Consider the following 22612-nt stretch of genomic DNA (forward strand, 5'->3'; position numbering starts at 1 on the left):
ACACTGAATGCCTGCTAATACCTGAATTGGATGAAGTGTTTAGTCTGCAACCATCTGCAATGACAATTACAGTTTATTCAGACAATTGAGATACGGCAGAGGTGGTCATGTTCCCAACGCCAAAATGTTACTCTTCCTGCCAATGTCACAGACACTATTCTTATAATAAAACAAATCTTAATTGTTCATAATTGTGGCGATGTCCCTTCACAGGTTGATTAAAACAAACTCTAGTAAATCAAACACACAACCATTATAACAACATTCACTGTGCTAATGGTGTTTACAAATTTAGCAAAGTCCCTGGAGGATATGTGATATTGTTTGATTTATGGATAATGGACTTGACATGAATAATCTGATATCACTCTCACATTTCTTTCTTTATTCCAAAGCCCCTGGATCAAAACACTAAATGCTGGCAAACAGTTATCAATAAACAACTGTGGTATTTTTGTCATGAAAGTAGCTTAAAACTGTCTCAAGAATATTCACATGATGGACTGTATGTTTATTTACGTGTGAACAATCTTTGATGAATGTTTGAAATGTAATGATTATTTTGACTTTTAATTATACGTTTTACCCATTTTGTTTTCATTGTTATGCGGTTTGTTATTGTGTCTGCAACATTGTTAATTATGATGCTGCCTTTTCTGGATATTATTAATCTCATTGAGAATTGCTCCTGGTAAAATTTAAATAATTGACTTTCTTTTTAATCATCTTTTTAGATTGCATGTACAGTATTATATCGTGTACGTTCTTTAATTAGCGTTTAATAAAAGAAAATACAAAATGAAGTGAGAAATGTACCGACAGGATATGGCGTTGGTGGTACTCCATAGTGGGCGTAGCTGTTGGAAGAACCAGCCAATAGACGACGAGCATTGCTTTCACAACATTCCTCCCGACTGATCCGCCTCCTCTCTCTGCCCTGACTTGCCCGTGTGTGTGGGGATATGACACGTAACTTTGTCCCTTTCAGAGACGTGACCAGGCAGCAAACCTCCACCTGGGGCAGGGAGACTTTTCTGACCCCCTGTCCACATCCAAAATCCGTTTTATTCTGAAATTGTTTGCAGCATGGAGGCGAGAGACGCGACTGCAGGTGAGGTTGTTAGCAGACAGTCAGTGTGGCGGTCTGCAACCAATAATAACCAGTTAGATCGGCATTTAACCAACGAGAAGCTGTGATCTAAACCACAGTCGAGTTGGTCTGCAGATAAGAGATATACGTTTTGTGAATGCATGTTGGAATCTGGTCAATATTTTTGCACATCCTGTACAAAGCTACAAAGTTAAATTGCACACTACAGTTACATTGTAGACTACATATTATATTATTTTGCTCCTACTAAATATATATTACGGCCTACATATTAGTTATATTGTATACATGGGAGGCTGTGGACTCAGGTTCAAACCCCACTGCAGTCAGCATGTCGTTGTGTCCCTGAGACACTTCACCCCAAATTGCTCTTGTGGGGATTGCCCACAGTATTGAGTATGTAAGTCGCTTTGGATAAAAGCGTCTACCAAGTAACATCTAATGTAATGTAATGTAATGTACATGACTATTATATTGTAGCCTACATGTCACAGTTGTATTCTACATATTATTCATAGGATCTTTACAAAATATTTGTACTGTAATCTATAATTTCCTTATCTATATATTCTTGACTTTTGCAGCATGTATTTCTATTCCTCTTAATATATTTGTTGTACCAAACACCAAGGCAAATTCCTTGTAAATGAATAACCTACTGTTTAAAGCACGATGACTCAGTTGACATTGTGTTCAACACTCAATATCTTGCTCTTAGTCATACAAAGACCTCATCGTATCATGTTTGTGCTCCATTAAACCTTTAGGTTCGCTTGTAAGCAGTGATGGAGAGGAACAAACTGCAAAGGAGGATGCAGCTCCTACAAAAGATACACCGCAGACCAAAGGCAAGTTCGAGAAGATCTTTGGGTTCAGAAGAGAGGACCTGACGTCCTGGGACAGCCTGGTGACCCTCCTGAACCGCCCCTCTGACCCTGCATCCCTGGGCATCTTCCGCTGCTTGTTTGGTAAGTTAATGCTCAGACAAGACTGACTGCTACGTCATTTACACAGATATACAAAGTCAACATAATCCAAATATCTACCCATGAAATAAAACCAATGGATTTTACATTATAGCTGGTCAAAATGTGATTTTGTCAAACAAGAGAAATCTATACATCTCTAATAAATATTTTCACTTTCCAGGAAAAAGTTTAGAGGAAATTAAAATAAGAATTCTTCAGTCAAAATATCTTTTAAAAATATGGTTTTTCAACTACAAATCTAAACTTAGTAATATGTTGCACACTTGTTTAATGCAGGACAAACTTTTAACTAAACCAATACTACACATAATCAAAATGTGGAAATGTTTGCTAGAGATACACATTTTTTAAAACTAATTTGATTGCTTAAAACATTCAGCACCATTTCTGGTTGGTATTGAATGACCCTTTTGCAACAGGGTTGAGATGGCTCCTGAATAAAGCTTGTTCCCTTCAACTTTATGTTTGTGTCATGCAGGTTTGCTGATGGTTATCGACATCACTCAGGAACGTGGCCTCAGTCACCTGGACTATAAGTTCATGGATGGAGCCCCCGTGTGCCGCTTCCCCCTCTTTAATTTCTTAAAGCCGCTGCCGCTGGATTGGATGTATCTGGTGTATGTGGTGATGTTCTTTGGTGTGTAACAATCCTTTTTATTATATTTATAAGCTTATGTCCAAAAAGTTACAGGTTAAAAAGCTCACACATCAGTGTTTACTGGGGCTTAGTGAGGAAAACCCCCCTTCCCCCTCCTCATTCCAAGTGTAAGCGGATGCAATCGTTTTACAGGAGGCGGGCTCTGTGGGGTGTCTGTCTGTGGGGAAGATGAAAGCACACATACAAGACCTGCAATTTTCCACTTTATTTTGCCAGCAAGCCAACTAACTCATGCATTTTTTTAGTCGTACAAAGATTTTTACAACTAATGCATATTTAGCATTTTCTGTATCAAGAACGCAAACAGACAAAGTAAATAAATACGATACGATACGATATACTTTATTGTCCCCGTAAGGAAATTTGTTCTGGACTCCGTCCTGCAGTTCAGCATACATGTACATATACAAACATAGTGGACATTAAGAGACATACACATATCATCAGTCATACACCGTTTGAACAAACACAATACACAGACGCACATACTGACAATGGCGACCTATTGCACTACCCCTCATGGCCAACATTTAAAAAGTACATTTCATTACATTTGACTACATTTCATTTCATGTGAATGTTAAGAAGCTTAATGGACATAGGTAGGAATGAGTGCTTATAGCGGTTCAGCCTGCTCTTGGGAACCCTGAACCTTCTACCAGAAGGTAGGAGCTGGAATTCTGTGTGGAGTATGTGGGTGGGATCAGACACCATTTAGTTTGCCTGTCTGATAATGGACTGCTCGTATATGTTTTGGAGAGATGGGTGTTTTTTAACCCCCATAATTTTCATAGCAGTCTGTACCAGGCGAGCGATCTGTGACTTTGACTGCACTGTCAAGTTACCATACCAGGCAATAATACCATACCTAATGATGCTCTCCAACACTGCATGATAGAACAGTAACATGAACTGAAATACTGATAAAGAAAATCATTAGAGCTACAAACCTAGTACAATACCAACTGGACACACCAGCATGTTATACCTGGTAAAGGCATCAAAAATAATAATACGCACTGCTTCCTGATTTCACACTATAAAACCAACTTAATTACTGACATTTCCAACATTTAATCAAATTTGTATATGAAGGTTGTTTCCTTTGCTAGTTTTTTTTTTTTTTCTTGTCCGTAGTCTTACAAAAAAAAGCTACTGTCCTCACTTGGTCTTTAGAGCATCGATACACATATGCTTATTTTTTTTTGTAAGCATTGCGAAATTTGCAAGGAATTTGGCCTCGGCATTGGTCTGCACTGTCAGACAGATAACCTGAAGAGTCCCTAGTTAACGACAAACGCCTATATTTCCCATAATGGAACACTACAGCATCTTTTGGTTAGACCCCAATTGTCTGAAGAGTACCCACGTCTCTCTATCTCTAAATGCATGCTTCTGTTTGAACATTTCTGTTTCTGTGTCTCACTGAAGGCGCTTTGGGCATCATGCTCGGCTGTTTCTACCGTCTCTCCGGCCTCATGTTCATCTCGTCTTACTGGTACATCTTCTTTTTGGATAAAACGGCCTGGAACAATCACTCGTACCTCTACGGCCTCATCGGGTTTCAGCTCACACTCATGGAGGGCAACAGATACTGGTAAAATGATGTTTATGCGTCTGTCTCTTTGTTTGCTCCTGGAAATTCTGCTCCGTCTGTATGATTGAGCTCAACAGAACACCTTTATCTGTTTCTGACTGTAGGTCAATCGATGGATTGCGGAGGCCTTCTATAAGAAATGCTCAGGTACCTCTGTGGAATTACACCATTTTGAGGACACAGGTTTGTGCACAAGTGACATACTTTTTGAATTATTCAACATGAGCATGGCCTTTGGTACAGGTGATCTAATGAAGTCAATATTTTTTTGTTTATCAAAGATATTCATTGTATACTTTCTCGCTGGAATCAAAAAGTTGGATGCTGATTGGGTGGAGGGATACTCAATGTCATACCTGGCTCACCATTGGCTCTTTGATCCTTTCAAGTAGGTGGCAGCTCAGTCCTAAGATATGCAACCTATTTTGTTGATTTCCAATTAGTGTTGATGGGAAATGTAGTCAATTGATTCAATTAAGTCCTCAGTGTGCACTATATTTATTTAGAAAAGCTACATCCTGCTCGTGTTGCCATGCTATCAGCTCAAACATGTACCAGAATGCAATGTGCAGCCTCTTGCTCTCTCTGCCTTTCTTTGGCCTTATGCGCTGGCTCTCACAAATACGCCCTTATATCAGAATCAGCCAAAACACTGCCAAATGTATTCTCGTCCATAACATCCTCTGCCTTCATGTTTTGGGATGCCGATTTTGCTGTGGGAAATGTAGCTGCTTTGTAAGACAAGCAAAGGGAACACAGCTAACTAAAAAGCACTAAATACAGAAAGTAAAACACATTTAGCAGCAGGAGAAATCAACAATCCAGCAGTAACTGAGAAATTGCTTTAATTATTACATTACGCATCAACACTGAATGGACAACAACATAAAAAGGTGGCAAATATTCCGTTTAAACCTTCAATGAGATGCTGCTGTATCTCAGTACTAACACTCTGAATTTGCTGTACGACACATTACTTTTCAGAGTAATTCTCCCCGTGGAGTTAATAAACCTGCTGGTGGTGCATGGAGGTGGTCTTATTCTGGATCTGTCCGCTGGTTACCTGCTGTTTTTTGATGCCACACGACCTTATGGAATTTTCTTCGTCTCCTACTTCCACTGTATGAATTCGCAGCTTTTCAGCATTGGTGAGTCTTCATTCAAACACCTGTTCTGTTGTAATGCATACTTTACATTTGTATGGTATAATTTAACTTCATTTTATGGAGTGTGTTAATCTTCCACAGGGATGTTTTCCTACACTATGCTCGCCACCAGTCCCATCTTCTGCTACCCTGACTGGCCGAGGAGATTCTTCGCACGTTTCCCAGCATTCCTCAGTGCAGTCCTGCCAATCACCTCCACGGACCCTCAGCCCAGCACCTCCTGTGTTTACAATGAGATCCAAAGCACTAGCACCGAGCGCCAGGAGACCCCGACTGTCCCAAAAGCTTCCAAAATGAGACTAAAGCACAAGCTTGGAGCCATTTTCACTATTCTCTACATTATGGAACAGTTCTTCCTGCCTTACTCCCACTTCATCACGCAGGTGTCCAATCTTTTAAAACATTTGATATCCTAATATAGTTTTAAAGTTGACTTAATCCAACAAACCAATTAGTTAATGGTTGGATTATGTTCTCCAGGGCTTTTTCTACAGAGAGACATTCTTTCAAATAAGATTGTACTTTGCTGACAACAAAAGCCTTTTTAAATCTCTCTCTGTCAGCGGACTGATAGTTGCTCAATCTGAGTCACCAATCATTGATCCACAGCAAACAACACATGGTGTTGTCAGCACAAAGCCCCTAAAAGTCAATATTTACAATCCAGTCTATATGAACACATTCGTTTTTGTTGTTGTACAGCTTTATTAAAAACTGGTGAAAAGGGTGAGGAACCTTTTACAATGTTACCTTAGAGCGTGGAATTATCCTAATATTTTGTTGTGTTTTTTTTCTCTAGGGTTACAACAACTGGACCAATGGCCTGTACGGCTACTCATGGGACATGATGGTTCACTCCCGCAGCCATCAGCATGTTAAGATCACCTACAAAGATGGAAAAACTGGGGAAATTGGTTATCTTAACCCAGGGGTAAGTTACAAGAAAAAAATACCGTCGGACACAGTATGTATGGAGTACACGCTGTCTTAATGGTATAAGAAAATCTCTCATTGTGTAGTATAGTACGCTTTAGTTTCGCTTGTCGTTTAAAAGTCATAGTACAGATTGTCAATTAAAATGTCATTACTACAACTATGTTTCACTATAGTATATTGATGTAACAGTGTAAATCACAGTGTTACGTCCCCAGCTCGTTTAGGGTAAAAGGGAAGCAACAGGAAACCAGATATTCTTGGTAAGAGGTTGATTTTAATAATAAACTCAAATAAAAATGATGTAAACAAAAGTACAGGCTCTTTAAACAAGAAGCTATCTATTTATAATATAAGTACACAAACGAAGGCCACAGAGTATCACAGTCACAGAACAATGTGGGCACTTAAGGCGAAAATAGTGAGGCGTCTAGCACAAATTCAAGCCGTCACAAGTCACAAAACATACACAAACATTTGGTAGAGTAGAGTAGCGAGGCATCCTGGCACAAATCCAGCAACTCGAATGACAGCAGCGTCTCAGCTTAAGTAGCGTCATCCCGCGTCATCAAGCGTCGTCCAGACCTCTTCCGGAGGGAGGAGCTAAACAACGTCACGCCAACGCGGTAACCATAGTACCTAAAGGCAGTCATATACACACACACACACACACACATATATATATATATATATATATATATATATATATATATATATATATATATATATATATATATACACACACAGAATACTCCCAGGTCGGTTAATGCAGAAGGCAAGGCGACAGCCGTCATAACAGTATTGTAAAAGGAGATGAAAAAGGAGATGAAAAAGAAGAGTTTGGTGCATCATAAAAAGATGCAACAATTAGCCTGCCCCCACAGTCTGAATCAGAAACAATCTTGACTTGATGTTCGATGAATAATACAGAAAACAGAGCTCCACTGTTATATCTCTCGTATATAGTATGCTCTATTGTTCTCCAATTGTTTACGAGTTTGAATTGCACCTTTTTTATGACAGTTGTCATGTTGGTTGGCATGTCTAATTCTGGTGTTTGGCTCTATGCTCTATGCATTTCAGTGTAGCTAGTTTTGATAATGTGATAATAGTTCCTGATTTCTAGCCTCGTTATATACATTTCCTTGGAGACTATTAATTATTTTTCAAATGCAATTTTGCAGATGTGGTTTGTCTACTCCCCTTATTGACAGTCAATGCCACAGCAGTCACCGCAGGCCATAGTTATAATCAACACAGAATATATTATTCTGAAATGGTTCAATTTGCATAATAAGTTATTTTACTTTTTGTACTTTAAGTATATTTTGATGTCAATACTTTTGTACTTTTACTTGAGCAACATTATGATTGCAGGACTTTTACTTGTAACAGAGTATTCCTACACTCTGGTACTTTTACTTTAGTACAACAAGATCTGAGTATTTCTCCCACGTATTCTCGCAATGAGGTGTGCACGATACACGATTTCAATTGGCTCTTATTGAAGTAGGTAACGGAACACATACCTCAGAAAGCCGCTGCACGCCGTCAGTTGGACCGGTCTACAGATGAGCGTCAGCCAGTGACACAAAAATGCAAAGAAATCCCATGACAGATCTGCCGCAGTGCAAATATCACATCCATGCTAGTTCTTTGACTTATGTTTTGACTGGACTTGGCCCACAAACCAGAAACGGCTCAGGTTGTACCGGTACTAGTTTTATACGACGTGTTGCCTTTTTCGGCAGCTCGGTTTAATAATTTGCATTTTAAGACGTCCCGAAGTCATTCTGAAAGTGTGTTTTTACGTACACCAACCCGTTCCTCCACATTCGGCGATATACATACGCACTTTATTTTAGTTGCATGCATGGCTCTAGCATCACGTGCCACACGGTGTAGTCAAGAAAAGTGAGCCATTCCCGGTATCAACACACCTGTTTGGTGATTACTGATTCACCTGAAACTGCCGATACCACCCACTGGACAGAAGGGGAATTAAAAGTGTGTCACACAAGCAAACACACCTCTTTCACAGACACTAAAAAACACACAATACAAAAATAACTCCAAGATATAGTAAAAAAAAAAAAGTTGATACTATTTTTCAGCTAAATGTTAAAGTATACAGTAGTATCATACTCTCTCTTGTGGTGTAGCGTTTAGGGGAACTGGTTTCTAAAAATATCTAACTTTACATTTTATATAGTGATTTTTTTCTTTATTTCTGTTTAGCCGGCTTCTTATAAAAACTATGTTCTGCAGGTTTTCACACAAAGCCGTCGCTGGAAAGACCACGGAGACATGCTGAAGCAGTATGGGACGTGCCTCAATGAGTTCCTGCCCCGCTATAACATCTCTGAACCAGAAATCTACTTTGACATCTGGGTGTCCATCAATGAACGCTTCCAGCAAAGGTAGGAGAGCCTCCTGCTTGAGAGAAGATGCTATAAATGTGATAACTTTAGGTGTTTAAAATAAATCATGTTATAATAAAAGTTACGGTATGGGTTTTCAAATCTGATCCGGACATTTCTCTTAGGATTTTTGATCCTCGTGTGGACGTGGTGAAAGCCGATTGGTCTCCTTTCCGACCGAACTCGTGGCTGATGCCTCTCCTGGTTGACCTCTCACCTTGGAGGACTAAGTTTCAGGAGATCGAGGGAAGTTTGGACAATCAGACTGACATCGTTTTTATTGCTGATTTCCCAGGTGAAAAATCTCTCCTTTTCCTCTCTTTTATTTAAAAGATAATGTATAATTTTGCTTTTGGTTTGTTGTTTCTTTTACACCTAATAATTGTTTATGCATCTCCAAGGATTAAACCAGTTTATTAATTGTTTGAGTTACAAAAAGCTAAAATTATCCAATAGTGTATAGAAGAGAAAAATGCTACTTGATGCAACAATATAGACCATCTAATAATGAATATTTAATTATACACCACACATGGAGGCCATTTGTCTGAATATTTAATAATTGTACTTTTGATACTTTCATTCATTTAGCTGAAAATACTTCTGTTCTTTTATTCAGGTGAGGTTATAAGTGTAGGACTTTTACGTGTAAAGAAGTATTTTGAAAATAATGTATTGGTACTTTTATTTAAGTAATGGTTCTGAAAACTTCCTTTACCCCTGGTGCTAAATTATAGTATTTTACTTCTGTAGGTCTCAACTTAGAAAACTTTGTAAGTGAGGATCTGGGCAACACCAGCATTCATGTGCTGCAGGGCAAAGTGAACGTGGAGGTAGTAGAGGAGAAGAAGAACTACACCCTCACACCTGGAGAGCAGATAAAGGTAAAGCAACACACTATAATCACCTTCATAATTATACTGTTAACACACTCAACACTTAACATAATGTGTGTGTGTTTAGGTACCTGCTGGGGCTTACCATAAGGTGTACACAGTGTCTGAGGGCCCGTCCTGCTACATGTACATCTACGTCAACACCACAGAGGCAGCACTACAGGAGAACTTCACCAAACTGTTCGAGCTTCAGGAGCGAGTCCGCAACGGGACAGGTACACATGGCCAGTGGCGGCGCCAGAGATTTTCTTTTGGGGGTGCTGTGGGGTAGCTTGACGTTTCATAGAGGGTGCTCAAACATTTAGGGTTTCCAATGTATGTACCGGTCGCTACAGTGGAATTTTCTACTGCAACATTCCCCACACGCACATACACAGTGTACCCGCGACTCTTACAATGAAGGCTCGATAATCAGTTCAGGGCATATAGGTGTAAGCAGGGGTAAAGTGCTATTTTCGGTGGTGTATGGACCTAACATCCTCTAGAGGGGTCCTAGTTATTGAAGTTCAATGCATCAATCTGGTGCACTTTGAGAGCAAAATTAAGAGATCTCATGTCTCAACACCCATATGAAACAGAACTGTAAACATATGTTCCATTTCTTTATGGATATTTTACAAATTACTCGGTATACTTGTTTTACTGTCATATTGTATTTCATAGCCTACCTGTTTTTCATGTATTCTCTTATTTTTCTATACCTATAATGATCATACACACGTGTGCCTCGGAAATACTTGTTTACATTAATCGTGACCAAACCGTTTGAGACCCACTGAGATAACTTAGACTAAAGTTAACTATCTAAACACTCAGAGAGTCCTTTATCACGGAGTCTCTCAGTCTGACAGGAGAGGACTTTCCCTTCACCTTGTTGTGGAAACAGCTCCTTATATCCATTAAGGCCCTGACACACCTACCCGATTTTCGGGAATTTGCGGCGCCCTACTCAGGTTGGTGTGTCCCGCACCGTCGTTGCTTTAAGGCACATTTTCACACCTCCCGCGGCCGATTCAACATGTTGAAAGACAGTCGGCCAAAGAAATCACTTTGATTGGCTGTTGCCTCTTTTGAATGACGAATACACACTACCGCTGCCTGCTGGTAAGGACAGTTATTGCCACTCGTCGACTGAAGTCTTTGCGGTGTGTTCGTAGGCGGGCAGGTTGGTGTGTAGCGGCCTTTAGAGTAGCTAGCTAGCACCAGATGCTAACAACAACGATCTCCGGTACCGGTGCGCTCTCTCTCTCGCTCGTGCACGCACACAAAATGGCTCGTGCCACACGCACAGAGCCGAGCTTGAATGAAACACAGAGACCCAGAAGTAGGCTACTTGTACTGTGCTGTAGCATATTATTTTCGAATCAACAATTTTTCTAATTATGAATTTCACACATAAAAAAAAAAGCACATACATTTCTTGGAGGTGCTTAGGGGGTGCTATGGCTATCCTAGGGAGCTGCAGCACCCCCTAGCGCCCCCCTGGCGCCGCCTATGCAAATGGGAGATAACACAATAAAAGATAGCACTGTATAGTGAAGTATATAAATATATTGATTAGTGCTGTCAAAATTATCGCGTTAACGGCAGTAATTAATTTTTTGAATTAATTGCGTTAAAATATTTAACGCATTTAACGCATGTGCAGAATGGCCCGCCCCATACATGCCACCAGTGGCAGCGCCAGGGTATGGCTGCGGTAGGCTACACCCATACCAAGAAATGGCTTAGCCCCACCATGAAAAATGATGTTAAAGTAAGCAAAATAAAGTCTGCCAACTCGCGGAGTAAATTGCACAGACAGCAGTTAGTAAGATTGATTTCAGTAGGCACGGTTTTGAAAACTTTTGTCACGTAGTGATCGTCTTCTCAATAGAACATCTTTGATAACGGCGTGGTGTTGTTGCAGGAAGTCCCGACGGAGAATACTTTTGCTGTAGTACAGGGGTGCACATAACTGGTACGCAGGTTATGTGCGTAATCTGAAATGCGTACCGTCACTTGTGTCACAAAGCGCATTTGCGTACCGACGTACTTGTGAAGCTTTTCCAGAAGGCGGTTAGATCACCGGACGACAGAGTCGGTCTCCGTGTGCACAGACAGGGCTGCTGTTAACGTCGGTCTGTACAACGGAATTGTGCCAAAACTACGCCAACCGGCTGCGGAGGGAGACTTCCCCCCCCCCCCTTCACTGGAGAACTGCGCTAAAACAGCTGATCACAAGGTTCACACTCTGTGGTCACGAAGTACTCCACTAGCCGCCGCCGCCGCCCCCCCCCCCCCTTGTCGACTTTCCTGAAGTACTCCCCCGTTGATAGAAATCAACACGTAATGAATTAAGACCCCACGGTTTGATGATTGATAGGTGTGTGGGTTGTCTTTCATTTTGACACGCAGACAAATGTTATAATAAACATAGATACTGTATGTTAAATGGATATATCCGCCTTCTTTCATTTATCTTTCCATTCCCACAACAATATAAATAAATAAATGGCATATTTTGGACATAGTTCGAATGGTGATTAATCATGATTAATTAATTTTTAAGCTGTGATTAATCTGATTAAAAATTGTAATCGTTTGACAGCCCTAATATTGATACAATAATATGCATAGCTGGATTAAAACAAAAATACATTTGGTGGAGGTTAAACCACCATCTCTTAGCACCAGAAATGGATACAATAAATGAAAAGGATCACTGATAAGTTGAGAAAGGAAGATTTGGAATATAAAAGGAACTTTTTAAAATAAGTACTTCACGGCCCCCTTACCTCCCCCTTTACATTATTAGTACAGCTTTTTTAATCTAAACTATATTCAAAATACTCAAAGGTACACCATCTGAACATGTGATAACATCTCCATCTACATCCAAATGTAAAGAAACATTTCCTGAAGAGCGAATTACAATCATGCAATGCTGACTTTATATCTTCCCACAGAAACCGAGCCCCTCCCTCCTGAGCTGCAGCCTCTCATCACTGCAGACGATGAGGGGTCAGAGGTCAATGCCACGGACCCCATCGTGCAGCTGTTCCTGAAGAGGCAGCGCCGCATGAAGGAGGTGAAGAAGCGCAGGGAGGCCGGAGCAGTGGAGCGGCTGCAGCGCTTTGCAGTGAAGAAGTACTACACCATCCGGAGGGGGTGAGTGTCCTCCTCTGACTGGACAGAAACATTCTGCCACAATCACTCACTCAACACATGTAGCATGATAGAAATATTGACATTTTTGTATGATCATGTATCAGAATAAAGTGCTTAATTTATCTGATGATAGAAAAGTCTAACCAGGGACAGCGGTCGCAAATAAGCCCTAGCAAAAAAAAACTACATCTGTTGGAACTATTCAATTTTTAGTTAAACATTTACTTAGATGCTTTTTTGTATATACACATTTTATCATTGTGTAGTGTAATTACTAAGTGAATTTTGGAATGTGTTCATGCATTTGTTTTGAAGGCAGCATCAGGCACAGGCATTTGGGTATTTTTTAGAGACAGGTGGAAGAGTGATTAGGCACCAAAAAAAAGATTATTTATTTTACCAGGGAAAGCAAGGATGTAAGGCCATTATTTGTTGTATATTTGATTGGCGAAACCTAAAGAAAACAAACAGGAAAAACAAGATTCCTGCCGCACAATGGACTTAATCCTGTGTAAGATTTGGCAGCAGTTTGATTTTGAGTTGGTTAATTGTTAGAGTTGCTGCTACAAAATCTTTGTCAAGTGATTGTGGCCTGTTACAATGTTTTTGCGTATGAAAAACAAACTAATAAATAAATTCTTGTCTTTTCACATAAAATTGGACAACCACAAACTAAATTTCTCTGTAATGGTGTCTCATTATCTCCGTCCCCCACTTAAGCCTCCTGATGACAGCCATCGCTCTGAGGAACCTGGCGGTGGGCCTCCCTCCTCTGGAACAGCTGACCAGAGAAGTGGCCTTCGCCAACATGAAGGCGCCCCAGGCCGAGGGGAACCAGGACGATCCACTGAAAGATGAAGTCGGTCATGGAGAACTTTAAAGGCTGGGATGGACCAACTGTTTTGAATGGCTGGATCACACAACAGAGGAGTGTGTGGTTACTACCGGACTGTTACTGGGACGTCGCTGCCCGGAAATCAAAGCTAATTTGATATGCTTCTGAAATATTTCGTATTGTAAAGGCAGTATTTTATTATAGCATTTGTTTACACAGTGGACGTTTCTTTTTTCGCTGTAGCAAAACCAAAACGCTGATTATTAACAGATAACGCTGCGTCTCTGTGCAAGATTACATTTCCTGTTTAATTTTGTTTAAGAATTTTTATAATTGCAATTATGGCTGGGTGACATGACCAACAATAACAATTGACAATTAATTTAAAATGCTTTAGTGCAATATATGAGCTGCTGGAGGATCACAATGTAAATAAGATGAGCTATTAAGCATGTTACTGAACGTGGGACAGATTTACGAACTTCCTGACGATAACAGGATCAGTTTAGTCTATAACTCCTCCCGTTATTTCTGAGATCTTATTTAAATAACTCGGCAGATTCATAATTAAAGTATGCAGTAGGATACGCAGAGGTTTACTCTGTTTTGAGGGAATATATTTGTTTGCTAACCCTGTAATGTGAAAATACAATTGTTGCTTATCAATCAGCAGCCTTTTCTAGTCATTTTTCTAATAAAGAGTTTGTGGCAATACATTGAATGTTTCTTTCTTAATGAGTCAGTCTGATACACAGGTTTTGTGGAAATAATTATTTTTTATTGGTGTCAGTATTTTACATGTCGAGCATCTTAAAGTGCTACAGTAATTCCAGTGTTCACTGTAGGTTGACATGGCATGACACTTTTCACAGAGCACAAATAATACAATGTTACACAATATAAATACATATATAAATCCACAGGATGGATCTCTAGGAAATTATTTGTTAAAACATAAAATCATGTTCTGTTTAGTTGAGGTTAATGCTCATTCCATTCAGTATAAATATGTAGTCATTACTGTGCTGTAGTGGAGGTCCAGTCACATCACAAAGTGTCATCGATAACTGCACAGAAAGCGACGTGCAACATATTGTTTCACAAAAGCTACGAGTCGTTTCAAGTGTCCAGATGGTTTGTACATCACAAGAAAGTATATCAAGACAATCTGTATTTATTTTAATATTGCACAGTGTTTTACTGGTTTAAGTCCTTTAAATCACCACCTCATTTTAAAAATGCTTTCCCTTTGCATGATGGGTGACTCTAATCACCAAAAGTGTTAAACTGGCCATATATATATATATTTATATATAGTGTAAGTTCAACATTAAACTGAACATGACTGTTTTAGTGTCACATACTGGCCTTTTGCAAATGTGTCTGCAACTAGTTTATGTTTGGGAACAATACAGCTAATGAGAAACAGGCTCTACAAGAAGCATTTATATTGAAAATAGTTTTGTTTACATTATTTGCACACACTGGAACAAATGTAAATGTTGTATTTAGGTTTGGCATGTGCTGTAGGACATCAACAAACTGCTTACACCCTGTTATTTGTTCAAAGAGGCTCAGGTCAAATGTTTTTATTTTCTAAAACATATTAGCGCAGAAGGATGCACACATTTTAAATGAAGAACCACCCTTAAGTCTCTCCTTATCTTCTCCTAGGGGGGGGGAGCTCCACCAATTGAACACACCGAGGTCTGTTCACAGGTCTAGAGGAGTAATACTGCAGAAGTGAAAAACGTTGTTTATGGCGTTTAGTTGCTCCAGAGAGCTGTGGCCAATCTGAAAAATCAGATTGTCAGAGCTCACAGATCTCTGATTATCTAGAGGAAACATAAGCTGAAGCTACCTGAATCTACGACCAAAGAGCCAATGGTTGCTTTGCATTGTGGGTAATGTAGGTGCCAGGAAGGGAAGAAGAAATCGTGAAATAAAGAAGATATTTCTCTGGTTCTGCTGCTTTGATTATTTATCATTATTCTGACAATGCATAGGAGTGAAGTGCTAACTAATTACCACCGTCAACACTACAGTTCTGATGTTTAATAAACGAGGTCCACATCACAACTCCAAGTATTTCCACCCTAACATGTGGCACATAGCTGTCAGCTCCCACACAAACACACTCAGGCTGCTGCCCTGCTCTCACTCATTTGGCGGCTCAGAACGAAGTCAGAAACCACAGCCATGGTTCTCTGAAGGGAGTGGCACCTCTCTGCTGGCAGGCCGTGATCCAGCTCCACACTCCAGCCTGTGTTTGTGCTCACAGCCTCCTCTCTGTCTGGAAAACTAACCTTTAGTCCAGCTGGCATCTCCGTCCCCAGAGTTTCAACTTCTATTTATGTGCTGAAAACACTCTTTGATCCGCCTCTTATCTCTATGTTTAGTTTATCCTATTTTTTCTCAATACTTTAATAGAAATAATTCAAATATGAGGTACATTTTATGCTATAATCGGATGCCTAATTCCCCTTTTAATTAGTTTGACTTATAGTTACAATTATATCTGACTAAAAGTGTTTGCTTGTATTATTTTCTCAGGATTCCAAATCCATTCAAGTATTGGTCAGTATTGCTTTTCTTTATTTCATGGTGACTGGTGTTAGTGTTTTATCTATAAAAGAAAAGAAATGCATGGATTTTTAGTTTATGTTTTGAAAATGCGGCTCAGTTTATGTTAACATGTAACGTCCCTCCTGATGAGCTCCTGCTGTTCTCAGATCAGCTCTGCAGCTCTACCTGGGTTGAAGATCTGGGTAGAAAACTCCATGCACCACACCTTCAATCACCACATTCGAAAATGCATCTGAAAGGAAAGAATAGGAGAAAAGTAAAACGTGTAAAAAAGGTAAGAGCATGTAAGTAAGAAGCTCATGTCCACTTGTTACTAAAAAGATTTGTTTGACAGTAAATTAATCCACCACAAACTGTCTATTGCAACATTTCCGGAAAAAACTAAATACATTCCCTAAATATCTAAATTCAATTATATAATTATTGTATAGTTCCAAACATTATTTACTGTGCAGAGGTTTTAAAAGACATATATAAAAGTATCGAAAAACTGATTTCTATGCCAGAGAAGAGAATTATAACAATTGTAAACAGAACTGGCGATCTTTAAACAACCAACATGTTATATATAAACTCACAAACTTATAGATTTGGTGAATACAATTATAATGAATAATTAATGTATAAAGTATTTAACAAGATGTTTCCAGACTGCGTTAAGAAAGTGTTTCAAAGCAGAGTGAGACAGTATCAAGTCAAATGAATTTGCATATTTAAGCATTATTCATGTAATCACTTTTATTTTAATAAGATGATCAAATCTGTATACGGATCTTAGTTTGGCTTTTTTGGAACATGTTATATGCTTCTATTTTATTGAGTTTCTTTCATTGCATTGTTAACATTCAAAGTGTATTGTATTAATACAATTATCTAAAAAGGGCAGGTCGATGAACATTTGGTTTGTAACTATTTCAAAATTATTAATATTTGTTATAATTTGTATTTATTTGAGTTCTATAACTTGATGACAACCTAGATTAACGATGTTATAAGAATGATAAAGCAGAGGTATATAAGGATAGCAGCCTGAACTCACCGTGAGCAGACGGCAGCAGGTAGGGGTCTCTCAGAAACAGCAGGACTGGCTGATGTGAAAGTTTACTGAAAAACAAAGAAAAGAGAAGTTTGTGGGTTTGTGGGCGGCTACAAGCAGCAGATAAACACGATGACGAAAGGCAGGTGGTTTCAGTGACATGCTGGGTGAAGATCAACAGCAGAGCAAATAGTGACTCTGACCTGCGGCTGCAAACAATATATTTATATACGGCTCACCTTGATTCCTCTGATTCTGTATCAAATGACCTGAGAGAAGAAAAATAAAAGCTAAGCCAAACAGCCTTCCAGTGGTATGGTAACAAACTCTTACACAGTTTTAAAAAAGGAATACAAATGGTCTTTAATTCCACAGCTTCAACTCACCCACAGCTTTCTGTTTTTGGCACTGAAGGAAAATGTCGGATATTCAGGAAATCCAGGAATACCTTTGGAAGGACTCCATTTTCCATAATTATAGACTGAGAAAAGAGACAAAACAAAAGCACATGAACAGCCGTAAACAACCAAAGCAACCTGAATGACCTTTTGAAGAAAACGATTTGAATTTATTTTAACCTCCCTACATCTATAATGTTTTTTACTTTTAATTTCAGATAGACTACATCTGTATTAGGATATTGACTTTACAGAGACACCAAGTGAAATGTTACTTATACAAAATATAAATCCTCCACACTAGACTCTCCGACACCTACAGTACACAAACATAATACCACAGTATACTTAATTAAATAACAAGGATTTTAAAAAATAATCAAAAGTCAGCTTTATTTCTATACAAAATATGTATTACAGCTGGAATCTGCTGCATTACATCCATGCTTTAACAGCACACATATTTTCAGGAAAAAAAACACCTTAATGGGAATCATTTGAAGAAGTTACCTTTTAAATCAATCTTATTATTCCCTAACAGGATCAGTTGTGGTGTCGTATTTCTATAACCATGCTGATTAGACCTCAATCATGTCACATGTGTCATCATCATGTGTCCTGTACAGTAGAGCAGGGACTTTCATTTCTTAAACTCTTCTTAAAATGTCTTGTTTCTTTATTTTCAGTAGAGCCGTAGGGGTGGAGGTGTTTACCTGCAGGTAGAGCTCCAGACCGAGCCTCCGCTGCTCCAGGACTTTAGGAACCCAGTTTCTGACATGTTTGGAGGGCATCTCAGGCGGCTTTATGCTCTTCTTTAGCTGGAGGGTCACAAAAAGAAAGAGAATTATAATTGACATATTTTGGCGTTTCCTGAGATGTGTGGGGAAAAAATGCATGGGTAATGTTTTCCCTTCATTAATGTCCCTCTCCACGTCCTTTAGCTTTTGTCACACTGACTTATAATAACAAATTGTAGATTAGTCTCCCTCTCATAACTATTGAATGAAATCAATAGTAATCAAATTCAGACTTCCATAAAGTGGCTGCTTATCACATTTGCAGTAGATATGGGTCCATTGATCCAATTTGTTAGGAGAATATTTCTAACCAAATTATAGCAACGTTTGCAGTTTGGAAGGGTATTAATATTCAGGTTTTTTTGTCTGTTGATGGTGGTTTCCTTACAGCATGCCCAATATGAGGAAGCAGCTAAATGGAAACCAGCCATAATTCATTTGACTATTTACCACTATGCTTTTGAACGTTTCACATGTTAACAGTGGGCTGCACTGAAATCGAACAACATGTCGACTAATGGCCAGACAGGAAGAGGAACTTGTCTGTAAAGCTATAACCTCAAACAAAGTGCTATGGTGAATGGTTAACCACCAGAAAGCATTCATCATGTATTCATTTGCTGCTGTGATTTACTGATCCTGCGTACAGTCAGTGTACAGAATGTAACACCAGTAAATAAGCATGTTCTCTGCAGACTAATGTATTACATATTTTAGTTGTAATGGGTTATGTATATCAAGTTGTGTGTATTTCATTTATTGGTTTTTCAAAAAACTATCCCAGCAATTAAAGATGGGAGATCATAAAGCCAGAATTGTCATATTAAAATTGCAGATAAAAGAAAAAAAATCGCAATTCATTAACTGACTAGTCCTTTTGACAAGTGATGCTATACATATATTATTTATTTATTTAATCGTTTATTTGGCAGGGACAATGCACAGTAATGAACACTTAAAACATTCAAATGTGTCAAGCGTAACAGTGCCAGATTTAGCTTTGAGCTCATTTCCCTCACATAAAACATTTAAGAAAATTACATTATACAAACATAGCAATTATTAAAACAATATATATTCAATTATATATTAAATGTGTTATTGCAAAAAAAAGCATCAAATGTGGTGGTTAATATGTCAATCATAAATATTTGTTCGCCCATTAAAGACTAAGGTTAAAGACTTGAACATTTCATTTGAATTTGATAAGAAAGGAGGACTTTGTTGACACTTCAAACCAATACATATTCAGTAACTTTGGGGATGCACTGAACTCACCATTTTATGCAACGTGTGGAATTCACTGTAGCGTTTCTCGACAGCATGTTGTCTGCCGTTCATCAGCACGTCAATTCTGAAGACCTGCAAGAAAGAAAAAAGTTACTACTCTCTGCAAAAAGTCTGAGTTGTGTTGGTGAGTCAGTTGAGAGAATCCTGAATAATCACCAGAACTCATCAGACCAAAATGGCCCCACCCTGCGCTGCCAGTGTGTGTGCGCGCGTGTGTGAGTGTAGAGCTGTCAGTAACTGTGGTGTCAGCGTGTTACCAAGAGGAAACATCTGTCTGTTTTAAAAAATGTGATCTGACAGAATAGCTGAAACATCCCTAACAGTCTTCTACTTCCTCCCTGGCTCTTCTTGTCAGCATTATATAAATGAGGAAATCCAGTCTGAAATGACGGCAGACAATGGTGTTACCTCAATTCTGTATTTGACCGACACAAACTGCATCTCCTACGGCTGAGAGCCAATGAATCCGAATAATGAACCAATCAGAGACTTTTCAATAACATGATGTCTTCACTTGGGAAAAACAGCAATAATAAGGTTAAAGAAGTCCCAAAAGCTCAAATTATTCAGTGTGTGCTTCTTATAACTCTTGTTTTCTCATTGAAAAAGACATTCAGTCATTTTGTTCACACTGTCGCGTTAACACAGGAAGCGGCCTTTAAACTGCTGACACTGTATTTTAACTGCACTGCCAAAAGCACTGGTTCTCAACTGGTCAGGCCTCGGGACCCACTTTTTTCCTTTGTCAATAAATCGCGGCCCAACATTTTGAACCACTCAAATCTATTCAACAAAAAATCGTGCTATAATATAGACGCTTTTCAGCATACAATATTAATTAAAGAGAAGTACAGTGCATATATCCCTTATATCCCTTCACAGAACTAAATATGCTTTAAAACCCAACCCCAGAAGAATGGTCTGGGGGACCCACTTTTCGGTCGCGACCCACCAGTTGAGAACCACTGGTCTAAAGCAATGTCTCTCACACCTTGGGACAAACTACACAAATAAAAATGTATGTAAATTAAGATGGACCTTTATTAATCCCTGTGGGGAAATTCAGGAGTTTGAGCAGCAACAGAGTAAGTGCGAAATTACAGATTCACAAAATATTAATAAAATGTAAGATAAAATAAAAATTATATACAGGTAAGTAGCTATTAAAACAATAAATGAATTAAATGAACATATATATTTGAATCAATAATATTATTGTAAAGAGTGCCTTTACACTATATTTTGAGGGTTTGCTGTGCAATGAATTGAGGTCTGCTGCTTTACTTATCAGTCTGTATTTATGTCAGACAGCTGGAGATCCTGGGTGTGTTTGGATAAACTAAGACACACATTTCTGCCAAAACGTCTCTAAAATCAGCAGGTTAAGTTTTCTCTGTGTAATAATCCCAATTTGAACTGATTTGTACTGTGACATGTTTACAGTGTAACAAGGCGAGTTCAATGCGTTGCAGCAAAACAGACAGGAAAGCTTATATTAAAGCGACATTTACTTTTTAGCTTGATTATAAAACAGACGATTGATAATTATTTCGAGGGAAGATAAATAACATGCGAGTAAAAATGAAAAGTGATGACAGCAGCAGGGCAGACACACACACACACACGCACACACACACAGAGGGAGAGAGGAAGAGAGAGCGAGAGAGAGAGAGAGAGAGAGAGAAAGAGAGTGAGAGAGAGAGAGTGAGGAAGAGAGAGAGAGAGAGAGAGAGAGAGAGAGAGAGAGAGAGAGAGAGAGAGAGAGAGAGAGAGAGAGAGAGAGAGAGAGAGAGAGAGAGAGGTTATTTGTTAAGCAGCTTACCGTGTATCCTTTCTCGATCGAGTTGTTTTCGGAACGAAACGAAGGGATCGACACTCTCACTGGATGCATTTTAAATTGAGAAATGAACAGTTTTCCACGTAATTTGTTGATCGTATGGCACACACACACACATACACACCCACACTCACACTGCTGGTGGTGGACTCCAGTTTTTTCAGCAGCCAGAGGAAAATCCAAGGATTCAAACAACATGGAGCCTCAGAGGCGCCCCCTGTTGGCCCGGAGGACACTGATTCTGATTTTATTTTTTATTATTTCTTGTTTTTAATCATAGTCTATGTTTTTTAATTAATATTGTTCAATACACATTATGTGAGCGAATGAGGGCCACATTTAGTTTTTTTATCTTACCAAAAGTGTTTTTTTAGGTTTTTTTTCAAATAATTCTTAGATAAAACCATAGACTGTATGATAAAACTCAGAACCAAAATAAAAACATACAAGGAATTTGCTTTGGTGTATTTTGCTGCAATGATAAACACAACATAAGGACGTTTTAAGAGATCAAAAATAGAGCAGTTATCAAAAGAAAATATATATAAAAAAACGTTAAAACATTAAAAAGACTAAAGACAAATACTTACAGAGAATATAAATATATTAAAACGTAATACAATGATTATATAACAGATTACATTTGGAGTGGTTTTCTTTTTAATACTGGTAATAGTTTTAAAATGTTTTACAATAGCTATGTTCCTCTAACTGTTTTTATGTATGCAGTATGCACCATTATACACCAAAATAACTCCTTGTGTGTATAAATACTTGTTATTTAATTAAAATGCTGATATGTTTATCACTTTAATGTTGCAGCTTTTAAAGGTTGAGCTAAATTTAACGGTGTTGTATACTGCTGGGCGGCATAATCACATATGAGAATGTTTCATGGGCTTTGTGAACATGT

General features: G+C 38.7%; 2 protein-coding genes across 2 annotated transcripts; one reads left to right on the top strand and one right to left on the bottom strand.

The window, feature by feature from the left end:
• Nucleotides 1-850: 850 nt before the first annotated feature.
• On the top strand, nt 851-14471 carry ggcx (gamma-glutamyl carboxylase). Its single transcript, XM_034234151.1, has 15 exons — nt 851-1111; nt 1879-2079; nt 2579-2737; nt 4190-4355; nt 4460-4538; nt 4637-4743; nt 5340-5503; nt 5603-5904; nt 6321-6452; nt 8723-8874; nt 9000-9169; nt 9628-9758; nt 9838-9985; nt 12719-12920; nt 13641-14471. Exons 1-15 carry the CDS (start codon nt 1087-1089, stop codon nt 13798-13800), a joined length of 2298 nt encoding a protein of 765 aa, XP_034090042.1. The 5' UTR covers nt 851-1086; the 3' UTR covers nt 13801-14471.
• Nucleotides 14472-14511: 40 nt separating this feature from the next.
• snx24 (sorting nexin 24) lies at nt 14512-21875 on the bottom strand. The gene is made up of 7 exons (XM_034234159.1): nt 21685-21875; nt 19851-19934; nt 18489-18593; nt 17764-17858; nt 17617-17646; nt 17381-17445; nt 14512-16573 (listed from the first exon to the last, which is right to left on the bottom strand). Exons 1-7 carry the CDS (start codon nt 21751-21753, stop codon nt 16503-16505), a joined length of 519 nt encoding a protein of 172 aa, XP_034090050.1. The 5' UTR covers nt 21754-21875; the 3' UTR covers nt 14512-16502.
• Between the last annotated feature and the right edge of the window lie 737 nt (nt 21876-22612).

This window comes from Gymnodraco acuticeps, unplaced genomic scaffold, assembly GCF_902827175.1.
Source record: "Gymnodraco acuticeps unplaced genomic scaffold, fGymAcu1.1, whole genome shotgun sequence".
In the NCBI taxonomy this organism is placed as follows: domain Eukaryota; kingdom Metazoa; phylum Chordata; class Actinopteri; order Perciformes; family Bathydraconidae; genus Gymnodraco; species Gymnodraco acuticeps.